We start from the raw sequence: 26,203 nt of genomic DNA on the forward strand, positions 1-26,203 counted from the left end.
CAACATTTTATAATACAATATATATAGTAAATCATTTCATCTTCAGAATGTAAAGCTTTTTACTCTAATAGAAAACACACCAAGTTCACAACAGACAGAGAGATCATGATCCATTGTTCTAATGACGCCTAATGTTCTCGGCAAACCTACATATGTGCACATGTATGCATGACAATAGAACCACAAAACTCCTAAATTGGAAAAAGCAGCTGGGACCAAGGTCGCTACTGTTGTTTCCAAAAATAATCCTGAAGCAAAGGCAGGAGCACTGCTTTGAATGTTATCTAGACATATATAGTTTCAATCAAATTCTTCAAGAAGTGTCAGTCTAAAATTTGCTTGACATTGCCAAACCACCAGTGAGTGGATCCCTTTAAAAGGCCAAGGAGAGCTGCCTGGCACAAATAATGAGAGCAATGTTTTCCTGATGGAAACAAGATGTGCTTTGTAGATGCCAATTGTTTAAAGTAGATTTGGTTTCACAAGCACAGGCTGCATAATGATTTTCTTTGTATATTTTGTTAAAAAAAACGGGCAAAGGAGGGGGATGTTTAATACTGATGATTGTGATATACGCATTACAAAGAGTGAATTCTGCCTGCACATCATCCGTTGCTCTCACAACAGAGCAGATACAATTACCTACGTCAATAATAGCATTCTTAATAACAACCTGGTCCGCTTCCAGTTCTACACAGCAGCTGGTGGCTATTCTATCCCTTTATAGATTCTTCTGTAAAAAACACACAAAGGCCCATGTGTTGTGGTATTGGCACAAGTAATACATATATTTTTGGAACTATTCACTATTAATGAACAAATATAGGCAACAATGCCTATTGGCAAGGATTATATGAAGGCAATATAACGTGTCACTTCATCCAGGTTTCCATGTTTATTGGGTGGCCTGAAATTACACAGGATACAATATGCAATTAATTTAATTACCTACTTGGCGCACAGTAGCATACATAGTACTTAAAAGACAAGGAAAGTGAGTCTTAAAGGGGAATCACTAAATGATCTTTATTAAAAAAAGGCTGTCTACCGGCTCAGGTTTAGCTGATCTTGTGCTCCGGCAGTTCAGTGTAATCATAGACTCACTGCAGCCAATCATATGTCTTACTGCAATAAGAAATTTGGGAAGTTATAGGAATTGTCCCTATGAGAACGTGGACATGCAAATACACAGAAGCAAAAGTATTGACAAGGAATCAGATACAGACAAGTTCTTCTCACAGATGTTCTTTAACGTCCCCTTAAAGATATTAGTAGTTTTCTTCTTTACACTACAATGTCCCCAATGGAAGTCTCCAAAAATGGTATATATGTAACAAGAAGATAGAACACGGCTTGTATCATATGTGTTATGATATGGCTGACATGAATTAGAACAAACACCCATCAAAGGACACTCATATGTATAACCAAAGCAGCACTGGATCTAAATTTAGACTTAGCGCTATCAGCAGAGCTTTGCTACCAGAACAGGCAAAATCACATAACATCCTAGAGACCACAACAAATTGTTCTCAAGTTTAAAGATAAAATTGAAAGTGAACCAGTTGACTACATGATATCGAATGGATACCTGCTGCATGTTCCTCTGCATTACCTGGTGTGGGGGTGATAGCATCACAGCACCATTTCACCATTGCAGCCAATCACTGAGTGTTACCATGACCTTCTATGGTGATTGGCTGTATCAATGACGAGCTCTGATTTGTGATGAGCATTGAGGGGGAACCAGACAGCAAGGAAGAAGTTTCTATTTCATTTTATGCAGTCAACTGGGTCTTTTTATATCAAATTATATATCACGACAACCCGATAAATCACAGAGAGAACGATTTTGACTAACATACAAGCTATTTCCTCAGATGCTCTTGACAACAGATAAGTATTACACAGCAGTGTATAGAGGGTGTCATAACTCTACTCAGTACTAATATGATAATAATAATCTTTATTTCTATAGCGCCAAAAAATTCTGTAGCATTTACCATCTACCCTCAGGGGTTAATGATGGATATTTTTCCAATCTCAGACATTCACGAAGAACAGTATGTTAGGAGTTTCTCAGTAAATAAATACATTCACTAAAGTTTAGTGATTTATAATAATTGTAATTAGTTAAAAAATACATTTTTCAAGCAAACACTAACTTGATATATAAAGTAGAAGTAGAAACAGCAAGAAACATAGCATATTGTATACATAATACAAAGAGGCCTCTCTACTGCATTGGCATTAGTGCTGTTTACTACAAAAGTTACTGTTTGACAGGTATCACATTAGCTGAGAAGTAGAGTTAGCCTAAGGGCTCAGACACAAGTACCTGTCATGCTCTTGTCACATCTGTGTTTTCCACTTGTAAAACCAGATCCAGATGAAGCAGCTCTTTTTAGAGAGCCCTATGTAGAAGCTAGTCACATCATCTACACAGCATGGCCTACCCGTAATGTGGATATGAAATATACAGCTTCATGGACCACTAGGGATAACAGTACGGAAGATAATATACGGCATCTTATTCAGACTGCAATATGCTTACCCTACATAAATTTATTATACTGAACACAAACAGTTATAGACAGTAATACAAATATAACTGAAGGAAATGTGGAAATGTACAGAGCTCTTATAAGATAAGCCGGTCTTCTCCTCCTTCTTGAATGATGCGCTCAGTTGACAATTGATTTTGCTGCTTGAGAAAACACATTTTCTTACATTTCATCAGTTGTTCAAAATCTTTCCACATTTTTACTTGTTTCATGTTGGGCCCATGGCTTTCTCTGATCGATTTTTGCTTCTCTCTTAATTTCTGTCATAAAAAAACAACAAAAGAATAAAACTGAGAGGACCTGTTCACAATTGTATTCTAACAATGTCAGGGGCTGTTCACGCTTCAGTAATCTCAACAGTTATTGTAAGACAAAACCAGAAGAAGTGGAAAAGACAGAACAGGTGGAAGTCTTTCCCTTATACAGGCAGTCCCCGGGTTACATACAAGATAGGGTCTGTAGGTTTGTTCTTAAGTTGAGTTTGTATGTAAGTCGGAACTGTATATTTTATCATTGTAATCCCAGACAGAACTTTTTTGGTCTCTGTGACGATTGGATTTTAAAAATGTTGGGTTGTCATAAGAATCAATATTAACACTAAAGCTTTATTACCGAAACCTTTGATAACTTTTACAGCTGATCATTGTAGCCTAGGACTTTAGTAGAATAAATTACCAATATCCAGAGGTCCGTTTGTAAGTAGGGGTCGTATGTAAGTCGAGTGTTCTTAAGTAGGGGACCACCAGACTGCATCTCTGTGAAGTTTCTAAACCTGATTTGATTCAAGTGACTCCCTCAAACGCATGTGCCAGCCACAGGTGCCTACATGCTAGGTGAACCTTTTAGAGACCGAGTGCCCAAACTGCAACCCAGACCCACTTATTTATTGCAAAGTGCCAACACAGAAGTTCTAGCATTAACTTATTAAAATCTTCTTACTCCGTGCTGCAGCTTTCAACGGTCCCGAGGACACCAATATCGTTGACAAAAGGAGAGAAAATTCAGATTGCCATTGGAGTTCCCTTTACAACCCACTAACCAGGAAGAATTGTGGAGCTAAGAGCAGGAGCTTCAATGGCGCCAATGATAATCCACCCATGTCCACACCTTCTCTTCCTGCAGTCTCAGGTAGACCCAGATGCTTCACTTTAAAATAAATTTGAGCGTGTCACGCCCTGGGCTACCTGGGCCTGCAGGAGGATCTTTTAAGTCCTGTCTGGTGAATTCTGTGCTGGGGCAACAGCCCGAGTGCCCGCTGAGAGGGCTCAGAGTGCCACAGGTTCCCACCACTGTGCTAGACAATGTTGACTCCTTAACGGTATGTGTTCCAACTAGAGATGAGTGGACCCGAACATTAAATTCTGGTCTGGGGTCCGGGTGAGTTCCAGATTGGTGTCCGTACAGCTAATCCGGGACCAAATCTTCAAGGGAACCTGTCACCAGAGAGCTATTTTTTATCAGGGTACAGATTGCCATAGACAACGTACTGTATATGGCAAATATGTTATTTACCTGGCTCCCTGCCTGATGCCCAGCTGAGCCCCAGAGAGAAAAATTTTAAATGACAACTTCCATCTGCACTATAATATATTCACTGCTCTACTTGCTCCTGCCCTTCCCACACCCTCTTCTTACACTGATGCTGGAGGGGGAGAAGGTCTGCAGTAAGCTGACACGTCATCAGGGGATGGAGGTGCTGGAGCCAGGAGTGACAAGATAGAGCAGTGAATATATTACAGAGCAGATGGAAGTTGTCATTTAAATTTTTCCTTTCTGGGACTTTGGCTGAGGCATTTAGCAGGGGATCAGGTAAAGTGACAGGTTCCCTTTAAAAAGCAATCCCGCTCATCTCTAGGGCCAACCAAAGTGTCAGTTGCAAGTATCTAGATGAGAGTGTGCCAGCCACCATTTCCACTATAGCCCTTGTGCATTTTTCACCATCTGTGTTTGCCAGACACAGTTGTCCCCATATTAGTGAGTGCCAACCACAGTTGTCCCATTGGTATTGCATGCCAGCCACAGTTGCTGCTAAACTAATGCATGCCAATCACAGGTGCTTTAGCCTGCTTTACAGTCTACTTTTGTTCCCCTCCTTAGATTCAAAGCCAATTCAGTGCTCAATCCTCCATAGACCCCTCTAGTTCATACCAGGATATGTAATCATTGAATTATGGTATTAAACACTAGAGAAGGCATAGTGCAGCATGCATTGCTATTTTTATTGACAAATCTGACATTTGCAGATGCTTTGGAACAGAAAGCTTGTCATCAGGAACACACATCACATGTTTTTACGATAAACAATGTAAAACATTTGTTTCTCGTTCCCGAATGCAAAGGTCTGAATGTGTCTTCCAAGCTTAATAAGAGCTTTTGGGGGACATTCAGCATAAGGTCAAGTTCTCATTTGTAACTTCAAAGGGTAAAATTAGTTGTCTCATCATGTTATTGTTGAATGGTTTGTTTGGGTACTTGTTCCACTATCATCTAGTGTAAATTACACTTTATGAGGTAATCTGTAACATGTACTATATAAGGATAAAGGATCCAGTTGGGAATCCATGATAAATTTATACAGGCAATACACACTTTAGCACACTTCATTAACATTACACTAGGTCATGCCTCCATAACTTTTGTTAGTGATCTGACAACCTGAGATATATTTTGTGAATGTGTTTACTATTGTATTAAACCTTATTTGTGCATAAGAATGTGGGATAGTATGTTCCAGCCGTAGATACATACATAGAAGCTTAACACTGCCAAAACCTGCCTTTCCCTAATAGGATTACAATCCAGTCTGAAGAACAGGTGTGACTTATAATTGGGATGATGAAAAAGGTGTTGTGTGTGCACAACATCTCCATGGAGAGTGACTTTCCATTATTTATATGAAATGCAAGCGACATGGATCACATTACAGATGATGAATCATTGCAGGAACCTCTGCTGACGTCACAACCCGGAGCCTCTACCCAAAAGCCTGCACACAGTTTCTCACAGTCTGCACTAGAGAACGGGGGGTTCAGAGAACAATCATATGGCTTAAAACTTGAGAAAAGCTGGTTTATCCATCAGAGGGCATGGGAAACAGACATTATCTGAAGAGCACAGCAAGTACTGCTTAGCTAGAGTTGCTCTGGGTTATGATAAAGGCCTGGCTGCTATAAATAGACAGAGAAAAATAGACTCATACACTGTGTAGACATCTTCATATTACTGGGACCTTAGATTATGTGTGTGATCATTTTTTAAGATATATTAGTGTTTTCAAGTCATATTCATGTAGAACTATTTATTTATTTATCCCATGATACATGCTTTTCATGGGCCACAAACAAGGGTCCTGTGGTCCGTTGTTTGTGACCCATGTATCGTTGGCAAGGGAGCTTCACCGATTCTGACAAAAAGGAAAGGAATAGGACCTGCCCTTTAAAGTCAGGCCCGGACAGTTAGCTCACACAAGGTCATAGGAATTGCAATCACGTGTGTGAGCAAATAGAAAGACATGGGATGTGCGCACATTCACGTGCATGGAGCCCGATTCTGGAAGAAGGTTTCAGTCAACACTATAGATTTTGACACAAATTTGCTGCTGGATAAACACCTGCAAAAATCCACCTCTTACTGATGTCAGTGGGAGGCCACAATTACAGTTTGTTCAATCAGATTTTTCTATGACAAAAAATCAACTGATATTCATTATGTCTTTTCTGTGGTGTAATTTGGATAAATCTACTGGTGATTTTGAGCTACGCCCCATGTGGAAATACCTTTGAAAGGGAATCCATCACTAGGCTAGACCATGCAAAACTGCAGTGTTTGGTGGCAGGTATTAAGAGCTGTGTAGTGAAATCTTTGTTAGTAGCAGCAGGATTGTAATGAGTGGATTTATATTCCAGGATTGTAGCCATCTTGAGAGCACTGGGTTATGATCCAAATTGTTCTACTTTTATCTGTTTAATTTCAAACTTCCTTACAGCCCCCTCCCCTGTGCTCTGTGTAATAGCTGTGACAGGCTTTTGGTTGATTACTACAGCTGTCACTCAGAGCATAGGGGGGGGGGGGGCTGTAGAGCAGTGTAATACAGACAACTCAAACTGGACTAATTGTTCCAATTCCAGTCTAAGGGTGATGTCAGACGTGGCGCTTTGTCTGCGCTTGCAAACGCAGACAAAGCCGCGCCACTCCGGGGCGGCCCGCGGCCCGATCGCATCGCCGTTTCTATGGAAACGCCTGCGATCGGGAATGAGCCGCTGGTGTTTTGCGTTAATTTAATGCTGATGCGATCGGGCCGCGGCCCGCCCCGGTGGGCACGGCTTTGTCTGCGTTTGCAAGCGCAGACAAAGCGCCACGTCTGACATCACCCTAAGTGGTACTTGCTTTTCACCAGAGCCTGCCGCAAAGCAGGTTGGACTTGTAGCATGGTACCACCAGGTCTTTCCACAGGCACGACTTTGTCCGCGGTGGCAGCCATGGCATAGTACAGAATCGTAAGGCAAACTCGTGGTCGGTGACAGGCAGGAGGTTGAGACAGGCAGCACAGGATCAGAGTTGGGGGCGTAGTGGTAGGTCAGGACAGGCAGTACGGGATCCAAGTCAGGAACGAAATCGAGGTCACAACGGGAAAGCAGGATAATTAGAAAGGGCATGGAACAAAGCTTTCTCTTAGGCAAAGAAGCACATAAGATCCGGCAGGGGTCACAGGAAGAGGCTGAGCATTTATAGGTTGTCAGGTGGCCAGCGCCAATTAGCTGCGCCCTGGCGCTTTAAATTACAGACGGCTGGCGCCATAGGGGGAAGCGACGCGCGTGCTGAAGCAAAGAGACCGTCACTGGAGCGGGGCTAGGTAAATGAGGCTGCTGGCGAGAGGGGGCACACGGGGGCACACAGGTGCGCCTGCGACCCGGAACATCGGTCGCAGGAGCACCTTTGACAGTAGTTACATAAGAAATTTATACAATTATTTGAATAGTTTTTGTAAATGGTCTTTTGTCATAAGGAGATTTTTTTTTTGAATGTGATGTTAAAATAAAACATTTCATAAAACATTCCCATAGAGACATTTTTTTCAGCAAAATCCTTTTAGTTAAACATTTAGAGAGAAGGATGTAGAAACCGTTACGTGTATTGTAAGCATATTCATCAAAGGGTCAAATGACTCCTCATTAAAATAGCAGCTAAACTCTTTTCACATCATGTTTGGGCCATACATCTGACATATACATATACTGTAACATTCCCTTAGGAATCTACAGAGCAAATAAATGGCTAAAAGATCATATATTCTGGGATGTTTGACAGGTAGTGCTGGAACATTCTTTTCTTTTATGGCACTGAATAACATAGATGAATACACTATTTATAGTATAAAACAGTAACGTGACTTTTATCTTTGCTAGAGAAATAAACATGCGAATGGTTTCAAATTGATGGAATTCATATTAATTGCGTATAGTGAAGAAAAACATAAAAGTAAAAAAACATAAAAGAAAAACTTAAAAGCTTTATTAATATTTACATAATAATTCTAAAAATTAACAATTTTCTCTCTCTACTCCCTACTGTGTCCTCATGTCCCTGGTTAACAACCACATGTTGCATTGTGTTTCCTATTTTGGATATGAGTTATTAGTTATAATAGGTTTTGATTATACAGTACTTACTGATTGATGAGTGGCTCATTTGTGTCACTAAATCCGCTATCTATGCAGTTTTTAAAATTCTGAATTTTTGGTAATTGTTGAAAGCTACTTTGGATGCCAGTATCTGCTCCTTTATCCTAAGCTTATATCGACCCCGATATACTGTATCACACTGTATTTTTTTTTCTCTTTCTTGATATACTTTATGTATTTATTAGAATTATTAATGAATGATGAATAAAACTTAATGTATTTTATGTAGTTCTGAGGATATATTATTTGCTACTTGTTTGATTACGATGGGTCAATATTATATTTATATTGTGGGAGGTGTGTAACTAGAAAAGGCGGCTGGGGTCCATAACATGATTGTGGTTACGTCCTCTGCCATGTAAGCATCAAGATCACAGCCTGAAACACACAAAACTAAGAGAGCTCAGAAACAAAGAACAGTTGCAACAGTTTTATTATATCTTATCTCTGCGTAATCTCCACTCAAAGTTTTGGCTCATAATAACTAATGCTAAAAACTAATGCAGTGGTAATAACACAGAATACAGTAATACTGAGTATCCTTTGCTCCTCACTATCTTGTGCCAATAAATCTGGGTTGCTGGGCTAAGGTTGCTGCATTGGTAGTTAAACCCATGGCTTAAATCTCAGTTTAACAAACAGTCTATGTGGCTTATGATGGCCAAGAAAAAATTCGGAAGTCTATATGAATTAGGGAGAGTAGCAGAACATGAATGGGTTTATATATCAGTTGATGGAAGCAGTCAGGGATGTCACTCAAAGAGGTGAAGACGGTTCAGTCGCTCCTTAATCCAGAAGGCAGATAAATTGTCTCCCATGTGAGGAGATTAGAACTAGGACCCCAGTACCTTTAAAAGGGGTGATCCCATTCCAGCAAAATTCATATTTTATTTGTATTGTGAAAATTTATACAATTTTCCCATATAATTTCTGTAACAATTCCCCACGGTTTCCTAGATCTCTGTTTGCTGTCATCCTATAACAAGCTTCTGACCAGAAATCTGACCATGGTCACTCAGGTCATTATAAAAAGCTGTGCACCTGTGTGACATCACATGACCATGGGAAAATTTCTAATCACTCAAAGTAAACTTAGAAACTTCTTATAGATTTACAGCAAGAAGAGATCTAGAAACCGTGAGGAATTGCTAGAGAGAATAAAAAGGAAAGTTGAATAAACTTTTAATTATACAAACAGTAATATTTATTTGCTGAAATGTTGACTGAACAAGGGCGTAACGATCGCGGTTGCAGGGGGACTGAGACCGGGCCCATTGTCCGACAGAGGCCCACCCCTGACCCGTGGCGCTGCGCTGATAACTCGGCGCAGCACATGGGGCAGATATTCTGATTAGGAATTGTGACGTTCCCCATATTCCAGCGCACGGCTCTTCTGTATCTGGTCTGCGCACCGGTAGTGGGGAACCCGCGGCTGTCGCAATTCATAATCAGAACTTGTGACTAGCCGGGCCCCCTTTCCGTCCACCCTCTGCCCCCTATCAGATAATGGGATCGACCTAGATCAAGCTGGGCCGGATCCCTCCTGCCTCCATCACCCAGACTTGCGCAGGCACGTTTAATGATGCGTCTGCCTGTGCCAGGTCTGCTGAGGTCTATGACCCGGTATGTGACCCCGCAGACACGTCATCAGACGTCGCCTGCGCTGAGTACTCTGAGAAGAGAGCGCGAAGAAGGGGAAATAATGTAGGTATTTTATTTTTTTTCTTGACTTGTTATTAGTGTAACGCAAAACTACTAATGGCCATTGCGGGGAGGGGAGGGGGTGGGTGATATCATTAGGGGCAAACTTATTAAAGTCTCCTGTGGGAGGGGGGAGTTTTATTAATTTCCACTGAGTGTGTGGTGTATTCAATTACTGATGCCTACTGTGGGAGGGGGGGGGGGTAATTACTAATGTCAACTGTGTGTGGGGGGGGTTAATTACTGATGTCAACTGTGGGGGGGGGGTAATTACTGACGGTTACTGTGGATGTTTTTTCTGATGTCAACTGTGGGAGGGGCTTGTACTGCTGAATCTATAAAGTATTGCATTATAAAAAAAAACCTGAAATGGGGGAGTAGGGTTCAATGCTTTTATGGGCATAGTGAAGGGGGCCCTGTAGGGAGTTTTGCTCCAGGGCCCAGAGGACTCTAGTTACGCCACTGTGACTGAAGATATATTCAGCAGTACAAAGAGGCTTCATATCAACACACAAAGGCAATGATACTCCTTTAGAGCTCATTTTTATCGTCTGTGTTCTGTCAGTGCCAACTTTCAAAATGGACAACAAACAAATCCACAGTAGTGAATGCTGCAAGTCATTCAACCTTTTCTACACAGGCTGTAAATGAAAACAATATGCATTATTTCAGACAATGTTACAGAAAGAATTGAGGCTGTTTAAGACAACAGTCTCCATGTCCATCTCCTATGCGGACTTCCACACTAACATAAACTCATCCCATAGGAAAAAGTCTCCTTATATTTTGTAAATGAGTTCCAAATATAGGCCTAACCATGTAGCAGTTTTCCTTCCAGCTTCTCTCACTGACATAGAAAAGTTAAATATGAAACCAGTGGTTCTAAAATAAATTAACCACAATTTTCCTTTGTAACTGTACATCTGTAACTAAGGAAATACTTGTGTCAATCATTCAGCATCTTGTCAAACTAAAGGCGTATACCAGGGAGCTGCAGGCTCTCGCTGTTTTACTGAAAAAGGAAATGTTTGACGGCTATTTTAGTCCATCGTCATTGTAATATAGAAACATAGAGAAAGAAAAGCTAAAGGTGTACAGTTTCTAGCAAAGAAAGAAAAACTGGAGGGACTTCTAAAAACGCAGTCTCTTGAGTAATGATTTGAAGTTAAAAGAAGGAGCTGCTAGGTGGAACATGGGGACATGTATTGGTGACATAAGTAACAGCAGGCTCTAGTGTCCTGATAGAATGGATGCATGGACATACTATAGGGCAGTAAAGCATACAGGTTCTGTATGGTTTCCCGCAGATTTCCGCACAGATGTGTTGCAGCCAAAACCTGTAGATGCTGCATAATTGTTGGTGTCCAAAAACCTGGCAAAAACATTCCTGTGAAACTCATGCAGGCAATCATTATCCTACAAAAAAAATGTGCTACAGGATGACGATGAGCTGAGCTGTTACTTAACGACGTCCCCTTAACCACCTGTGACATATCTTTATGTCACATGTTGTCTGCGGGTGTTCGGAGTGGGCTCCCAGGCTGAAGCCTCTCCATAGACGGTGCCAGTGCCACAATGCATGATCAGTAAAATCCCCATATACTGCCATACTGTGGTATGGCAGTATATGGTAAGATCAATCAGGCAACCAAGGGTTAAAGTACCCCAGGTGTCTGGAAAAAAAAGTTAAAAAAATAAAAAACAGTTTAAAATAAATAAACCCTAAAAATTCTAATCACACCCCCTTTCCCTAAAACTGATACAAATATAAATACAGGCGGTCCCCTACTTAAGGACACCCGACTTACAGACAACCCATAGTTACAGACGGACCCCTCTGCCCACTGTGACCTCTGGTGAAGCTCTCTGGAAACTTTACTATAGTCCCAGACTGCAATGATCAGCTGTAAGATGTCTGTAATGAAGCTTTATTGATAATTCTTGGTCCAATTACAGCAAAAATTTTGAAACTCCAATTGTCACTGGGGCAAAAGAAAAAATTTTGTCTAGAACTTCAATTATAAAATATACAGTTTCGACTTACATACAAATTCAACTTAAGAACAAACCTCCAGACCCTATCTTGTATGTAACCCGGGGACTGCCTGTAAACAGTCAAAATCATAAACATGTTAGGTATTGCTGCGTCCCAAAATGTTCGATATATCAAAATATAATAATGGGTATTCCCCATGTTTAACCCTGTAACGGAAAATAGCGCCAAAAGTCCACCATTTTACAATATATAAAAAATGTTTTGAAAAAAAGTGATCAAAAGGCTGTCCAGTCTTCAAAATGGTAGCATTGAAAACGTCATTTCATCTCTCAAAAAATGACACCATACACAGCTCTGTAAACTGAAGTATGAAAAAGTTGAAAGGCAAAATGAAGATTTTTTTTTTATAGAAGGTTTTAATTTTTGTAAATGTATGAAAACATTATAAAACCTATATAAATTTGGTATCCCCGTGATCCTACCAACCCAAAGAATAAAGTAGACATGTCATGTGGGGCTCAATGAAAGCCGTAAAATCCAAGCCCACAAGAAAATGGAGCAGGTGCATTCTTTGACCAATTTCGCTGCATTTGGATTTTTTCCCGCTTCCCAGTACAGGACATGGAATATTAAGTACAGTCGATATGAAGCACAATTTTTACGCAGAAAACAAAGGTGAAAAATTTTGAGGTGAGAAAAATGAAAATGCAAAAACGAAAAAGGGCCTCGGCGTAAAGGCATGTCTCGGACTCAGAGGTACTCTAAGAGCCTTTTAAGAAGGGAATTGAACTAAGTACTTTTATGCTTTTTGTATACAATATCTTAATCGGAATATGTTTTTTTTTGTTACTAATTGTATGTCCAAATATATATAATTTTTATAATTTTACACTTTTATTTTAATAACATGCTATCACATAACATTAAAACATATAACATGCAGCAATCCACATATAAAATCTCCTAGAAGACTATTGTGATATCATTTTTTATTTTTTAAAGATGGTCTTCTGTTTAGCCAAAAGAAAAGGTATAACAAGACAAAAAGACACAGCAAAATAACCTAGTACAATAGTATCATAAAACAAATTACTTACCTTTCCTAAATTTTCTTGTTCTTGAATATTCTTTGAATATTGGTCCCTAAAAGTAAAAAAAAAGGTTTTTGAGGTTTTACAATAACTTCTCATGATATCCAGTAAAGTAAACACAACACTGACCACTAACTGTACATATAGAGAGCAGATTTATGGGCTTCATTTTTGCAGATAATAGCACCTGCAATACCATATTAAACAAATATATAATGCAGGGTGTGTGGTATGTAACAAAAATATATAAAAAATATACGAATACAAGTTAAAAAAAACTGCCCCGTTCACCTGAGAGTTTATATACCATTTACTGCAATGGTCATACTGCATTTTAGCAATTTATTTTAATATCAGTTTCCACATTTAAGAAATTTCCTGCTATGAGAATGGATGACGTAACTTTTTCACTTTTTGTGAAGACAAAAGAGTACGCTTAGTCCAATTTAGGCGGAAGAGATGCTCTCCACAGAGAACAGGTTTTGCAAAATTATCTGTACAATCTAGGTGCAGACTACTCACTTAACCATAATCCATGTCAATTTAGCCTTCAGGTGTAGGAGGGGGATAATGAGATTCAGGCCTTAGTCTTCGTAATTATAAATACAAGAAAATAATATTGTGGGTAATTTATCATGCCTTCTACCCAGGAATTGTGACTTTTTCCCTTTTCTTGACACTTTTCTGATAAGTGGTCATGGTGTGTAAAAGGTGGGCAAGAACCAACTGTACTGTAGTCTGTGCCACGGCCCTGCCACAGGTTATAGCAAGTAAACTGCATCAAGCAGGACCTATTGTAGATTTCATATAGGTGCACAAACCTGATGTGTGCCAGTCTTGGTAATCTCTCTGCCAGCACACAGCAGGGGACCATTGAGTATGGCAGGGGATGGCACGGGACCATTGAGTAACTCCTACAGAAGGAGGTTCACACCTTAGACCAAAACTTGGCTGCTTTTCAACTTTTTGGACCCCCAAACAAATCTATCCAAAAAAGACTTTAATAAGCATTTCTATTTGTCACAAAAATAGTGAAAAAAAGAACTAAATGAGGGTCGTTAAACACCAGCTATACAAGAAAATAGTCTGCATATGAAATATTTAGAGGTTTCCAGTTTGAACACAAAAATGTATTCAATGTATAAAAAAGTAACAATTTTCTAGCATAATTGTTGTAAAGTCAAAGATAATGTAGCATTTCATCTTAACATGTCATAAGCTGATCCTATCCATACTTTTTTTTCTATTGTAATTTTTCCTGCACTTTTGTTCAAATATAAAGTTTTTTTCTTATCATGATCTTTCAGAAACAGATGGGAGCAGAGTGTAATAAATAATGCGTACAGGCAGTCCCCGGGTTACATACAAGATAGGGTCTGGAGGTTTGTTCTTAAGTTGAATTTGTATGTAAGTCGAAACTGTATATTTCATAATGGAAGTTCTAGACAATTTTTTTTCTTTTGCCCCAGTGACAATTGGAGTTTCAAAATTTTTGGTGTAATTGGACCAAGAATTATCAATAAAGCTTCATTACAGACACCTTACAGCTGATTATTACAGTCTGGGACTGTAGTAAAGCATCCAGAGAGCTTCACCAGAGGTCACAGTGGGCAGAGGGGTCCGTCTGTAACTATGGGTTGTCTGTAAGTCGGGTGTCCTTAAGTGGGGGACCGCCTGTATATGTAGGTATCCATGGGAACTGAAAAAATGAAAGTGTATCTACTTTATAAAAATCTAACTAAAAAACCAGACATGCAAGTGACATAACAATAACAATATAGGTTGTGTATGTCCTTGAAGAAAAAAAAACAACAACCTTGTTTCCCAATTATTACAAGTGAGGGCTGTACACAGCTTCTATCTAGGGTAACTGGAAACTATCCATCTACACATAAGTCAGCCCAAAGTTGAGGCTTTGAAGGAATTTGAGAATTTTTCCCTGTTCTTAAGAAACGGTGGATCACAGACTGACAGGTATATGAGGATAGTGTGTTAAACCATTTTAGTTGCCAGTTTCTTAAAATACTTACTTACTAATACTAATATTATAGTAGGGATTGCAGGTAGGACCAGGCAAAACTGGCAGAGGATCAAGAATGAGAAAAAATTAAGATAAAGAGTTACATTGGTGACACAGAGCCAAATTTTATCTGCAGTCTTCATGTGGGCAAACTTCTGTGTAGGATGTTGTCATGGAAACCTTCTGTCATTTTCTAGTCTTGAGCAGCAGTTCACATTAGTCCACTGCTCCATCCCAGTGCAATGACCAGAGTACATCACTGTATCTAAAGTTTGTAGCAGTCGATTACATAGGAATCATCTTTATAAATAAGACAATAATATTTTGTAGTTATATGGCATCAATGTAGAAAAGCAGCCACATTACATTTTTATTTCTTCTATGCACAAAATTCTAGGAGAGTGTAATGAAAACTAAGAACGGAAGGCTAATGGAAAGCCTCTATTCACATTCTGTTCCCCCTTTACTTCAATGTACAGATGGTTGCCAAATGCAGGTGTGAACTGAGCCAAAGAGATAGATAAATCACTTTTCTTAGCATTTAGTTTTATGTTTTTTTCTCATTCTCCAATTTAAGAAAAGTGTCTGTTAGTTTGGCAATATAACTGTATTTTTTTACTTTAACCAGTTCTTCCTTGTTGTTCCGGCTCCATGGACTGCACACCTTGCATTTTATCACATTATGATGCAAGGACTTCTCGTCTGCCAGATGGCCTGCAGCATCGGTACTGTAACAGTTAATACAGTGCCAGTGCCGTCTGACAGACAAGAAGTCCTTGCATCATAGTTTGATAAAATGCAAGAATCTCCCTTCTGTGCGAGGAGTACAGTCTGTGGTACTGGGCCAAAATATTGGGCTGTTTCCAGTGAATACAGTGCCAGCGCAGCAGTTCTGCTGGCAGGCGAGAAGGCCTTGCAGTATATCTTGATATAATGCAAGGATTTCTATCCGCAGCCGTGTGGAGGGACAGACATACAGCCCGTTTACACAGGCTGTATACAATCGGGTGCAGGGGGCCCGAAGCTGCGATCACACATGGCGTTTACATTGCGTTTTGAAAAGCGTAGGAGAGGAGATTTGCCCAATTACCTTGCTGTCAACATTTGTGTTTACAAACGCAATGAACAGCAATGTTATTAGGCAAATCTCCTCTCCTCAGCTGTTGTGTTGTGTTGCAAAACACAAACTAAATGCAAAGTAAAGCCCATCAATATGTTCTACAGAGAGAGTGAGAATTTCCTAGACACCTCATAAAAAACAATGGCTCCTTCCTGGTTGACAAACAGCCTTCCCCCCAGTTTAAAGTGGGGATTCCTGACTAACTCAAAGTGACTTACAAAATAAAATCTAACCTTTCCATACTGTTAGATGGTTTGTCAGTTCCGGCTTGTCCACATTTCAGAATTTCCCTTGGGTCAGGAAGTAACAGTGAAACAACATGGAATGTGAGGGGGAGATTTATCAGAAGTGTCTGATGTAAAGCTGTACCAGTTGCCTAAGGAAACCAATTAGAGCTGAGCCTTAAGTTTCTAAACTGCTGTTCGAAAATGAAAACTGAGCTCTAATTGGTTTACATGGGGAATAAAAAATAGTGTCTGCTCACAGACACTTCTAATAAATCTCCCCCAGAGAGTCCAGAGGTTTCCATAATCCGACCACCACTGACAGTCTCGATTTAACTGTCCGCAGAGTCAGGGTGAACCATGGTGCTGGGTTCCCCCAAAATAGTAGCATGTCCCATTCATGCCATAAGGCTGAGCCATGTGTAGCAAAAGCCCTGCTGAATTCTTATGTGTCATGACAGAAGTGCAGATTTCTCAGCAGCATCTCCTGACATGTCGGTGGGAATAGTTTCATTCACATCGCCTGTAAATCTCTGCTAGCTGGCAGTGAATTTGCAGTGGTTAACCTTCCCCATGTGTCCATAGTCTAAGAAGCACCAGGACTATTAAGCGAATGTACACAAGGAAAAAGTCTTTCCTTCTATAGGTTAATAATACATAGAAACCGGGAACAGTCACTGAGAAGTAGTCATAGAGTTTGACAATTTCTCACCACTGAGTGAAATTGTTTAGTAAACTCTGTGTATGTGCATATAAATATACATTTTAGCTTCACAATCATTATCTCGTCTCAGACTGTTCTCCCCCATCAGCGACATGCTCTTTCTACTAAGCAGATCACACAGCTTAGAAATGAATAAATGAACGGATAATGGCTTTATCCTTCTGTATCATCATTGTTAGTAATGAGAGCGGTAGTAATCAGGACTGCAAAGCTCTATTACCATACATGGTGGTCAAATCCACATCATGGGCATTTCCAATGTCATGTAATTTCCTCTGGAGCCGAAAATAGCAAATCTTCAGTCATGCACACTAACGCTGTGTGTTTGCAAGGTACACTAAAGCTAATTACCTGACATTAGAACACAGTAAATGGAACTTCTCCGAAAATCCACAGCCAATGGAAACGTTTAACACAAGTTTCATTTTTTAATTCCATGCCTCAAAAGGCAATTTTGACATTATAAATGAAGATTTAATCAAACGGAGAATTGCAATGATTAAAAATAACACAAATAGAGCTCCTTCCTTAATGAACATGACCTCAGATGTGCCACTGGTCAATATTACAATTTTCTATTACCAAATTAAAAAAAAAAAACTGTGTAGAGAAAAAAGCGACTTGTGAAGGAAAATAAACTAACTTTTTGATGATGATTTTTGCATATACAGTTTGAATGACATATTTTCACACATATATAGATACAGTAGATAATCTATCTATCTAGACTTTTTCTTTCACCAATATCCTACCGATTTTCCAAAGTTATCTACTATCTTTCTTTATATTTAAAACGGAGTTACAAGCTCATATGGGCAAAGAAGATGGTATTAAGATGGTTCATTGTACTCACTGCCCTGATAACTGGATGAGTGTATGCCTGGAACTGGGGTGTTGGCCAGTTTGACAAATGACATAAGGTGTGACATAAGGTCTCGTGGCCAAACTGCAGCTCTGACAAGTAATTTTTATTAACATATTGGAAATTTCTTTTTGAACAACATACATATAGAAAAACATATCAGTATATACTCTAGTATAAAAAAAAAGCTGGGAAAACCTATTGACTCGAGTATAAGCCTGGAGTGGGAAATGCATTGGTCAAAGCCAGTAGCTAGTCAGTCCCTTTCCTCCTAGTATATAGCCACCCAGCCCCTGACCTCAGTATAAAGCCAGCCCCCCCTGCCCCAGTAGTTAGCCAGCCCCCCCTGCCCCAGTAGTTAGCCAGCCCCCCCTGCCCTAGTAGTTAGCCAGCCCCCCCTGCCCCAGTAGTTAGCCAGCCCCCCCTGCCCCAGTAGTTAGCCAGCCCCCCCTGCCCCAGTAGTTAGCCAGCCCCTCCTGCCCCAGTAGTTAGCCAGCCCCCCCTGCCCCAGTAGTTAGCCAGCCCCCTGCCCCAGTAGTTAGCCAGCCCCCTGCCCCAGTAGTTAGCCAGCCCCCTGCCCCAGTAGTTTGCCAGCCCCCTGTTTGTGTAGCCAGCCGCCCCCTGCCCCAGTAGTTAGCCGTGGCTGTGGGCCGTATTCACGTGGGGGCCTCCATGCCCTAGTCAGTCGAGGGCCATAGCTGGCAGCAGCGCATATATTGCGCAATCGAACTGTCGAACTGACAGTGGCTGTGCCACGCTGTGCTTATTCACAGCGCCAGTTGAATGGGACGTAGAGGGGGGGGGGGTGTCGGTCGCCCCCCTCATGAATACGGCCGACTGCCAGGGGACCTGTACAAGGATCCGACCTCTTTTTTGGTAAGAGGTCGGATAGATTAAAACAAACTTTGCACACAAAAATTTTTATAAAAATTTCATAAATATAAAAAGGGGCTGAGGAGAGGATTAGGGGGAACATATTTGGCGGGGGTATTTTTGGGGGGTGACAGGTCCTCTTTAAGGGTCACTAACAGTGGGGCGTTATCCGGCTGAGGCGAGGAAGATAGGTCACACTGGTAACATAAAGTAACATTCCAACATTACCCAAGGATAGGTCTATACACAAGAGCATGTGATGAGATGCAGAGTAGCATGAGTACTGACGTGTATCCCTGTCCCGCAAGCGTCAAAGATCTAGAATTTCCCAAATATAGTGATCCCTGCACCGAACCACCAACCACAGCCAGGAATTTAACCAGACTCAGGTTAATATAATTACTGAAGTCCCCTACCAGTAGTAGTGGAAGCCTCGGAGATCCAGCAGTGAAGGACAGGGCCTGCTTTAGCACATCACAAGAATATGGTGGAGATATATAGATAGCAATAATAAAACACGGTTTATCATACAGTTTACCCTTATACATACAAACCTACCCTCCCCATCCTCTCTGTAATGCAAACAAACAAGTGGGTTGCTGAAAACGCATACATTCCATGTTAATACTGAAATTTTTCCCACCATGTCAAGGCCTTCACATATTGACTAGATCTGCCGATCTTATGAGACACACTTTGCCAAACCTAACCCCCAAACCCAACAACCCCAAACACATATTTAACCCATGTAATACTGTAATAGTAAATATTCAGCCCACACAGATAGGGTGGGAGTAATTAGTAGTTACTTCTAGACAGTGGCATTCGTGTGCCAGTATACAACTGTCCTCAGAACCCATGCTAAGACAATGTAACAGTTTTTACTGTGCAAGAGCTGCAGTTCAGCTTGAAGACAGGGAGTCCTTGTGTTTCTATATGATGCAAGGCAAGTTTGTGTGCAACCTTATATTGCCCTATAGCACTACCACTAGCTTTTATTTGTCTCCACCCTACTAAGGTCCCCAATTTAAAGTGCTGGTCTTCCAGAACAACAGACGCTCTTGGTAGTTGGTAGCTTAACTGTAACAGATGAGATTCTAAATAGGGGAACAACGATATTAACTCAGAATGCCCTAATAAGGCCATTTAAACCTGCCTTGTGCATTTCAGCATGTCTATTGTAGAAGAATGTGATTTATTGTGACTTGTTTATTGTGCCATCTGTTAAATACATGCAGAATACATGTTTAGTAAATCCTAATGGATCATGACATTCAGGTACATTATTCAATGCCTTCTCAAGACTGATGTATTATCATTAGAGGAACCCTAGCAGCGAGTAATAGCCGTGATCCTGCTAAAATGATCAGCTTCATAGAAACCTGAACACAGCAACCAAGTAATTTGAGAGGGTGGACCCAGACTGATGACTGTGTTAGGGCCCATGCACACGAACGTATGGGGGATATATACACGGCCGCATAAATGTCCCCCATAGTTGTCCCAACATGTGCTCACTTTACCGTGCCGTGGCCACAAAAAAGATAGAGCGGGTACACGTTAATGTGCATGGACCCTTAAGGCAATTCAACATGGGCACATTTGTCCATGTAACACAGTGTTTGCTCTGGATTCCCTCCTATGATGCTGAGAGTAACTCATGCGGAAATACTATCTGGTACAGAAATGATGACTACAGTACAGTACAGCAGTCCTGCGTGGCAGTGATTTACAGCTTTATGTTATGACTATGGTGATATAAGTCTTGCTCTTAGCACAATGTTTTATCCCAGGATATTTGAGTCAAACAGGGTCATGTGCGACTACTAAGCATTCGAAAACATTTTTCTCACTGATCAAAGGGAATCTGTCACCACAATTTACATACCCGGACTAACTTCTATGTTAGGTGGAACTATGCCCACATATGTCAGCCGTACCCTTTGGTGTTATTTACTAAATGAGGCTGAAGTACTTTGAGGGGCGTTATCAAAGAACCTCAGGGTTTCAGATCCACAGCAACAATAACACTCCCTGCTACTCCCCCATAGTTGTTATCCCTGGGTCCAGCAAGATCTTGCTAATGCAGAATGTGAGACCTGCAGAAGCCTCATCATCCCAAGTGCATGTGCACCAGCCATAATACACAAGAAAGCAGCTTCAGATGCTACCGTATGTCTGGGATCTGCAAGCCTCACTGTTCAGGCTGTGTTCCTCTGTTCAGGCTTGATGCGTGGCCTTAAAGGGGTTATCCGGGTTTAAAAAATTTTTTATGGCCGGGCTGGGGAGGGCTATTTAAACATAATAAACATGTACTTACCTCCTCCGGTGCTGCCGATGTCCCGTGCCGCGGCCCGTCTTCTCCGTGCGCCGGTTTCAGTACAAGGGTGCACAGGGAGCTTCCGGCCGGCCGGAAGCTCCCATGCGCACCATCTCCCAGCGCTTACAACGCTGAGAGATAGGGATGGATGGGAGGAGCCGTCCACAACGCGGACCGGAAGCTCCCTGTGCGCGGCTTCCGTGCCCCTGTTTGTTTACAGGGGCACGGATCGAAGTGACCACGGCGCGGGACATCGGCGCCGCCGGAGGAGGTAAGTCCATGTTTATTATGTTTAACTAGCCCTCCCCAGCCCGGCCATAAAAAAATTTTTAAACCCGGATAACCCCTTTAAAACGCAAGAGCGAGATCTCGCTGGACCCAGGAATGTAGCTGAAGGGGAAAATATGAGGGAAGGTGCCGGGCAGTGTAGTCGGGGGCATTGTAAACGCTGTGCAGCTTGAGGTTCTCTGCTAACACTCCCTAAAGCACTAATCTGCTTATTTCTAAAATTAAGTTTTGGCATAGCAGGATGAGCTGGAAAATAAAACAGGAATAGGTGACAAGTGTAGGCTTAGCCCTACGTACAATAGCGGTTTAGATTTGTAAATCTCATAGTGATGGATTCCCTTTAAGTAATTGCCTCTTCATGTCTCCCAATGGGACAAAGAAAAGGGAAGATAAATGCTAGATGTTATTATTTCTTCAAATAGTCCACCCATCAAAAATTATATGTGGTGCTGCTGCAGTCATAATGATTGATCCTGGCCAATCCATGAAATAATCAGTTAAAAAAACCTTAAGCCTGCTGGTTTTACCATGTTTTCCTACTTCCCAACAATACGCAAAATATGCAAAAGAAAACAAGCACTATGCTGATGGGAAGATTTAAAAAGTTTTTGGCTCCCAGAGCAAGCAACACAAATGTTTCCTACACAGTTTTTGCTGACCAAAATTATATTATTATTATGTAATATTTTAGGTTATTTAGGCTCTTTAAGGCATAGGAGGTCTTAAAATTACTAATGGAGTTAGAAGACCCTCCATCATCTTATGTAAAATATTAGACTTTTATCCTTCCATTCATGTTCTGAGTCGGCTGCCTGTTGACAAAGGTTTCAGTCTTGGCAGCACGATTGACAGGTCTTTCCATACACATAAATAGGGAGGGACCTGTCAGTCAAGACCAGCCATGCAAGGAAAACCCGGAGCATAGCAAGGTAAAATGTATTCTATGTAAAGAAGGAGCCTGTCAGTAATTATTTATGCTGGTTGTTAGGACAGTAAAATACTGTCAGGTTCCATTTAAGCTAAACTCTCTCTTTTATCGATTCTTTAAAAAAGATCATTAGCGGTTTCCTATAATATGATTACAAATGACCCATCAAAAATTGTATTAACAAATCTACTGTAATGGTTAATTATAGATTATATTACACAGTTACCCGCCAACACAGGAAAACTTAGGACATCTATATTGGTTAAAGTGACTGCAGGGAAACAGGCAGTTGGGACAATGTGCTGTGGTATTATTTAGATTTCTTGTATTGCTATTTATAATTCTGACCTCGGAAAGAATGCCTCATAGATTTGAAAACATTCTAAATTTAGATACCAAAATACACAGTTCAGATTCTGACAGCGCTCAGATGATGGATGCGTTTTTATCATGGAAAATGTGAACTCAAAAGATTAGATTGATTACAATCCACCTATCTTAATGAAATCTTTTTTTCTAGGCTCATGAAGGAAATTAAAATCACAAATCTGTTATTGCCAGTTACGCGTACTGTTAACCAATAGGACTCCTAACAATATTCATATTGCAACCTTCTTACTGTGCAGTATTTCTTATTTAGCGCCACTATAAAAAAATAATTTGTAACTAGTACAAAAACACTTTGCAGTAAATAAAAAAATAATGGGATCTGTTTTGTTTTCACTGATGTGTGAAAAATTGACAACACAAGGACAGGATCAGGTTAAATCACGAAAAGTGCTTTAATCCACCAAAATGCCATGCACTTTTTGGGATTTCACCTGATCCTGTGTTGTGCTGCAGTCCTTTTACTATTATCCTGATTTTTAATGGATCAGTTATACTTGACACAAAGAACAGAAGGAACTTTATATAATGGTATCCAGCAGGATCATGGAGACTATTTAATAGAATTACTCACCTGTATTGATATAAATAAAGCACTTGGAACGTAAAAAAAAAAAACTTAAAGAGTAACTGTAAATGGTTTTTTTTTCACAAATCAGTAGCTATTGGGATGTAAACAACTTTGCCTGTTATCTTTGTTACCTATATTCAGTAGTTTCTTTGCTGTAGCCCTCAGATTACCTCATTGCTGCATTGGCTGCTTCGTCTACAAGTGCTGATAAGTCATATGAGACCGTATCTCGTTTACACTTTGTTTCTCAGACGATTTCAAGGGAGTAGAGGAGCTGCTGCTCCCTGCTCACAGGGGAGGAGTACATGTGTCAGTGAATGTAGAGGAGCTGGATGTGTACAGAACAGTGAATGCAGATGTCTCTTGCACAGAATACTGAGGTACAAGATCTCCCTGTTCCATATCCGTCCCTCCATCCTAGTCTGTGATGCTACAGAACTTTATCTCTCTTTACTCTGCTTTTCTCGCTGCACACTTCTCCCACCTGTCATTGGCAGTATCGGCTCTGTGCAGATAAACTATTAACCCTTAGTGCTCACACAGCACAGGCATAGACTTCATGAACTAATGATTTCTACCACTTATTACATGTTCCCTGCTCCTCCATGTGATGGAAGCTGCCAGGCTGTCACCAAATACATACTGTATATGCACTGTGTAGTGTTCAGTGGATTTACTTGTGGGAACTACACTCACCGGCCACTTTATTAGGCACACCTGTCCAACTGCTCGTTAACACTTAATTTCTAATCAGCCAATCACATGGCGACAATCTCCTGCAGTTCAAACCGAGCATCAGTATGGGGAAGAAAGGTGATTTGAGTGCCTTTGAACGTGGCATAGTTGTTGGTGCCAGAAGGGCTGGTCTGAGTATTTCAGAGACTGCTGATCTACTGGGATTTTCACGCACAACCATCTCTAGGGTTTACAGAGAATGGTCCGAAAAAGAAAAAACATCCAGTGAGCGGCAGTTCTGTGGGCGGAAATGCCTTGTTGATGCCAGAGGTCAGAGGAGAATTGCAGACTGGTTCGAGCTGATAGAAAGGCAACAGTGACTCAAATCACCACCCGTTACAACCAAGGTAGGCAGAAGAGCATCTCTGAACGCACAGTACGTCGAACTTTGAGGCAGATGGGCTACAGCAGTAGAAGACCACACCGGGTGCCACTCCTTTCAGCTAAGGACAGGAAACTGAGGCTACAATTTGCACAAGCTCATCGAAATTGGACAGTAGAAGATTGGAAAAACGTTGCCTGGTCTGATGAGTCTCGATTTCTGCTGCGACATTCGGATGGTAGGGTCAGAATTTGGCGTCAACAACATGAAAGCATGGATCCATCCTGCCTTGTATCAACGGTTCAGGCTGGTGGTGGTGGTGTCATGGTGTGGGGAATATTTCCTTGGCACTCTTTGGGCCCCTTGGTACCAATTGAGCATCGTTGCAACGCCACAGCCTACCTAAGTATTGTTGCTGACCATGTCCATCCCTTTATGACCACAATGTACCCAACATCTGATGGCTACTTTCAGCAGGATAATGCGCCATGTCATAAATCTGGAATCATCTCAGACTGGTTTCTTGAACATGACAATGAGTTCACTCTACTCAAATGGCCTCCACAGTCACCAGATCTCAATCCAATAGAGCATCTTTGGGATGTGGTGGAACGGGAGATTCGCATCATGGATGTGCAGCCGACAAATCTGCGGCAACTGTGTGATGGAAACATGTCAATATAGACCAAAATCTCTGAGGAATGCTTCCACGAAGAATTGAGGCAGTTCTGAAGGCAAAAGGTCCAACTTGTTACTAGCATGGTGTACCTAATAAAGTGGCTATGGTATATATATATGGTGTATATGGATTTAATGCTAAATTACTCTATGCTGAGAGATAACAAAAGGCATCATGGAATCTGTGGGCAAGCTAGCTGGCTTCAGCCTGAGGACATAGACTGACACATATTGGTCTCTGCCCACTTCACCTCTGGTGATAAAGATTTTTGTCAAACACTTTCAGAATAGAAAATGCCATAACTTTGGAAAAAAAGGACAAGCAGCACAAAGTATGCTTCATTCTCTTTGCTTACAAAGGGGGAATCACATATAATAATTTGGTAAAATCACTATAACTTTACAATTACATTTTAATATATATTTGCTGCATGTCCTAAATTGTGTATCTTCACTCTAATCAACTCACTCCAGCCCTTTCCTATCTCTAGACTTCTATGTGATCTATGCAGTCTGCCTTACTCTCTTTCTCTACCAAGATGGATTAAAGAAGACATTTGTGAGTGAACATCATTTTAGAAAAGGGAGGCATAGCAGACGGCTGCATTAGTTGAGAAATGAGCATTTATTTTTCTTGGTAGAAAAAATAGTTTCTTATCTTTTTTGTAATATTGAGATTTGCAAACTTTGTTGAAATGGCAGTCCTGGATTCTGCAGGGCATATAAATAGCTTTGTTGCTGTTTCATTACAGTTTGCAAATATTGTATTACAACAAGACAGACTATTACACATCCTGCTATGTACAGCATGCCCCGGTTGAACACACATCAGTTGTACAATTTCTATACTAAACCCATGGTGTACAGGACACACAATTCCCATGATTTGTAAAGCTACAAAGAATATGATGATTTATTATTATTATTATTTCCTCCAAGTTTGAAGGAAATTTACCTATTTTCCTACAGCCTACCTGAGCGCTTTTCTCCTTTCCTGTGAGTCTGGAGAGACATACGCTTTCATCTCATCTGCAGCTCGTTGTATCTGGACTTCAGCAATCTAACAAAGAATAGAGAATCACTATTTCTGTCCAAAACCACAAAGAGAGTTATGGAAT

At 40.8% G+C, this 26,203-nt stretch overlaps 1 protein-coding gene across 2 annotated transcripts in view; it reads right to left on the minus strand.

Annotated features, from left to right (window-relative positions):
- Positions 1 to 524: 524 nt before the first annotated feature.
- Positions 525 to 26,203, minus strand: part of IFT81 (intraflagellar transport 81) — a 69,688-nt gene continuing 44,009 nt past the window's right edge. The window contains exons 17-19 of one of the 2 annotated variants that reach the window (XM_072143297.1): positions 26,060 to 26,145; positions 13,040 to 13,085; positions 525 to 2,824 (exon numbers count right to left, since the gene is read on the minus strand). In XM_072143297.1, the coding sequence (XP_071999398.1) occupies positions 2,642 to 2,824; positions 13,040 to 13,085; positions 26,060 to 26,145 (315 nt within the window). In that variant the 3' untranslated portion in view covers positions 525 to 2,641. The remainder of the gene's footprint in view (positions 2,825 to 13,039; positions 13,086 to 26,059; positions 26,146 to 26,203) is intronic. The other variant, XM_072143307.1, reaches the window with a different exon arrangement.

This window comes from Engystomops pustulosus, chromosome 1 (assembly GCF_040894005.1).
Source record: "Engystomops pustulosus chromosome 1, aEngPut4.maternal, whole genome shotgun sequence".
NCBI lineage: Eukaryota > Metazoa > Chordata > Amphibia > Anura > Leptodactylidae > Engystomops > Engystomops pustulosus.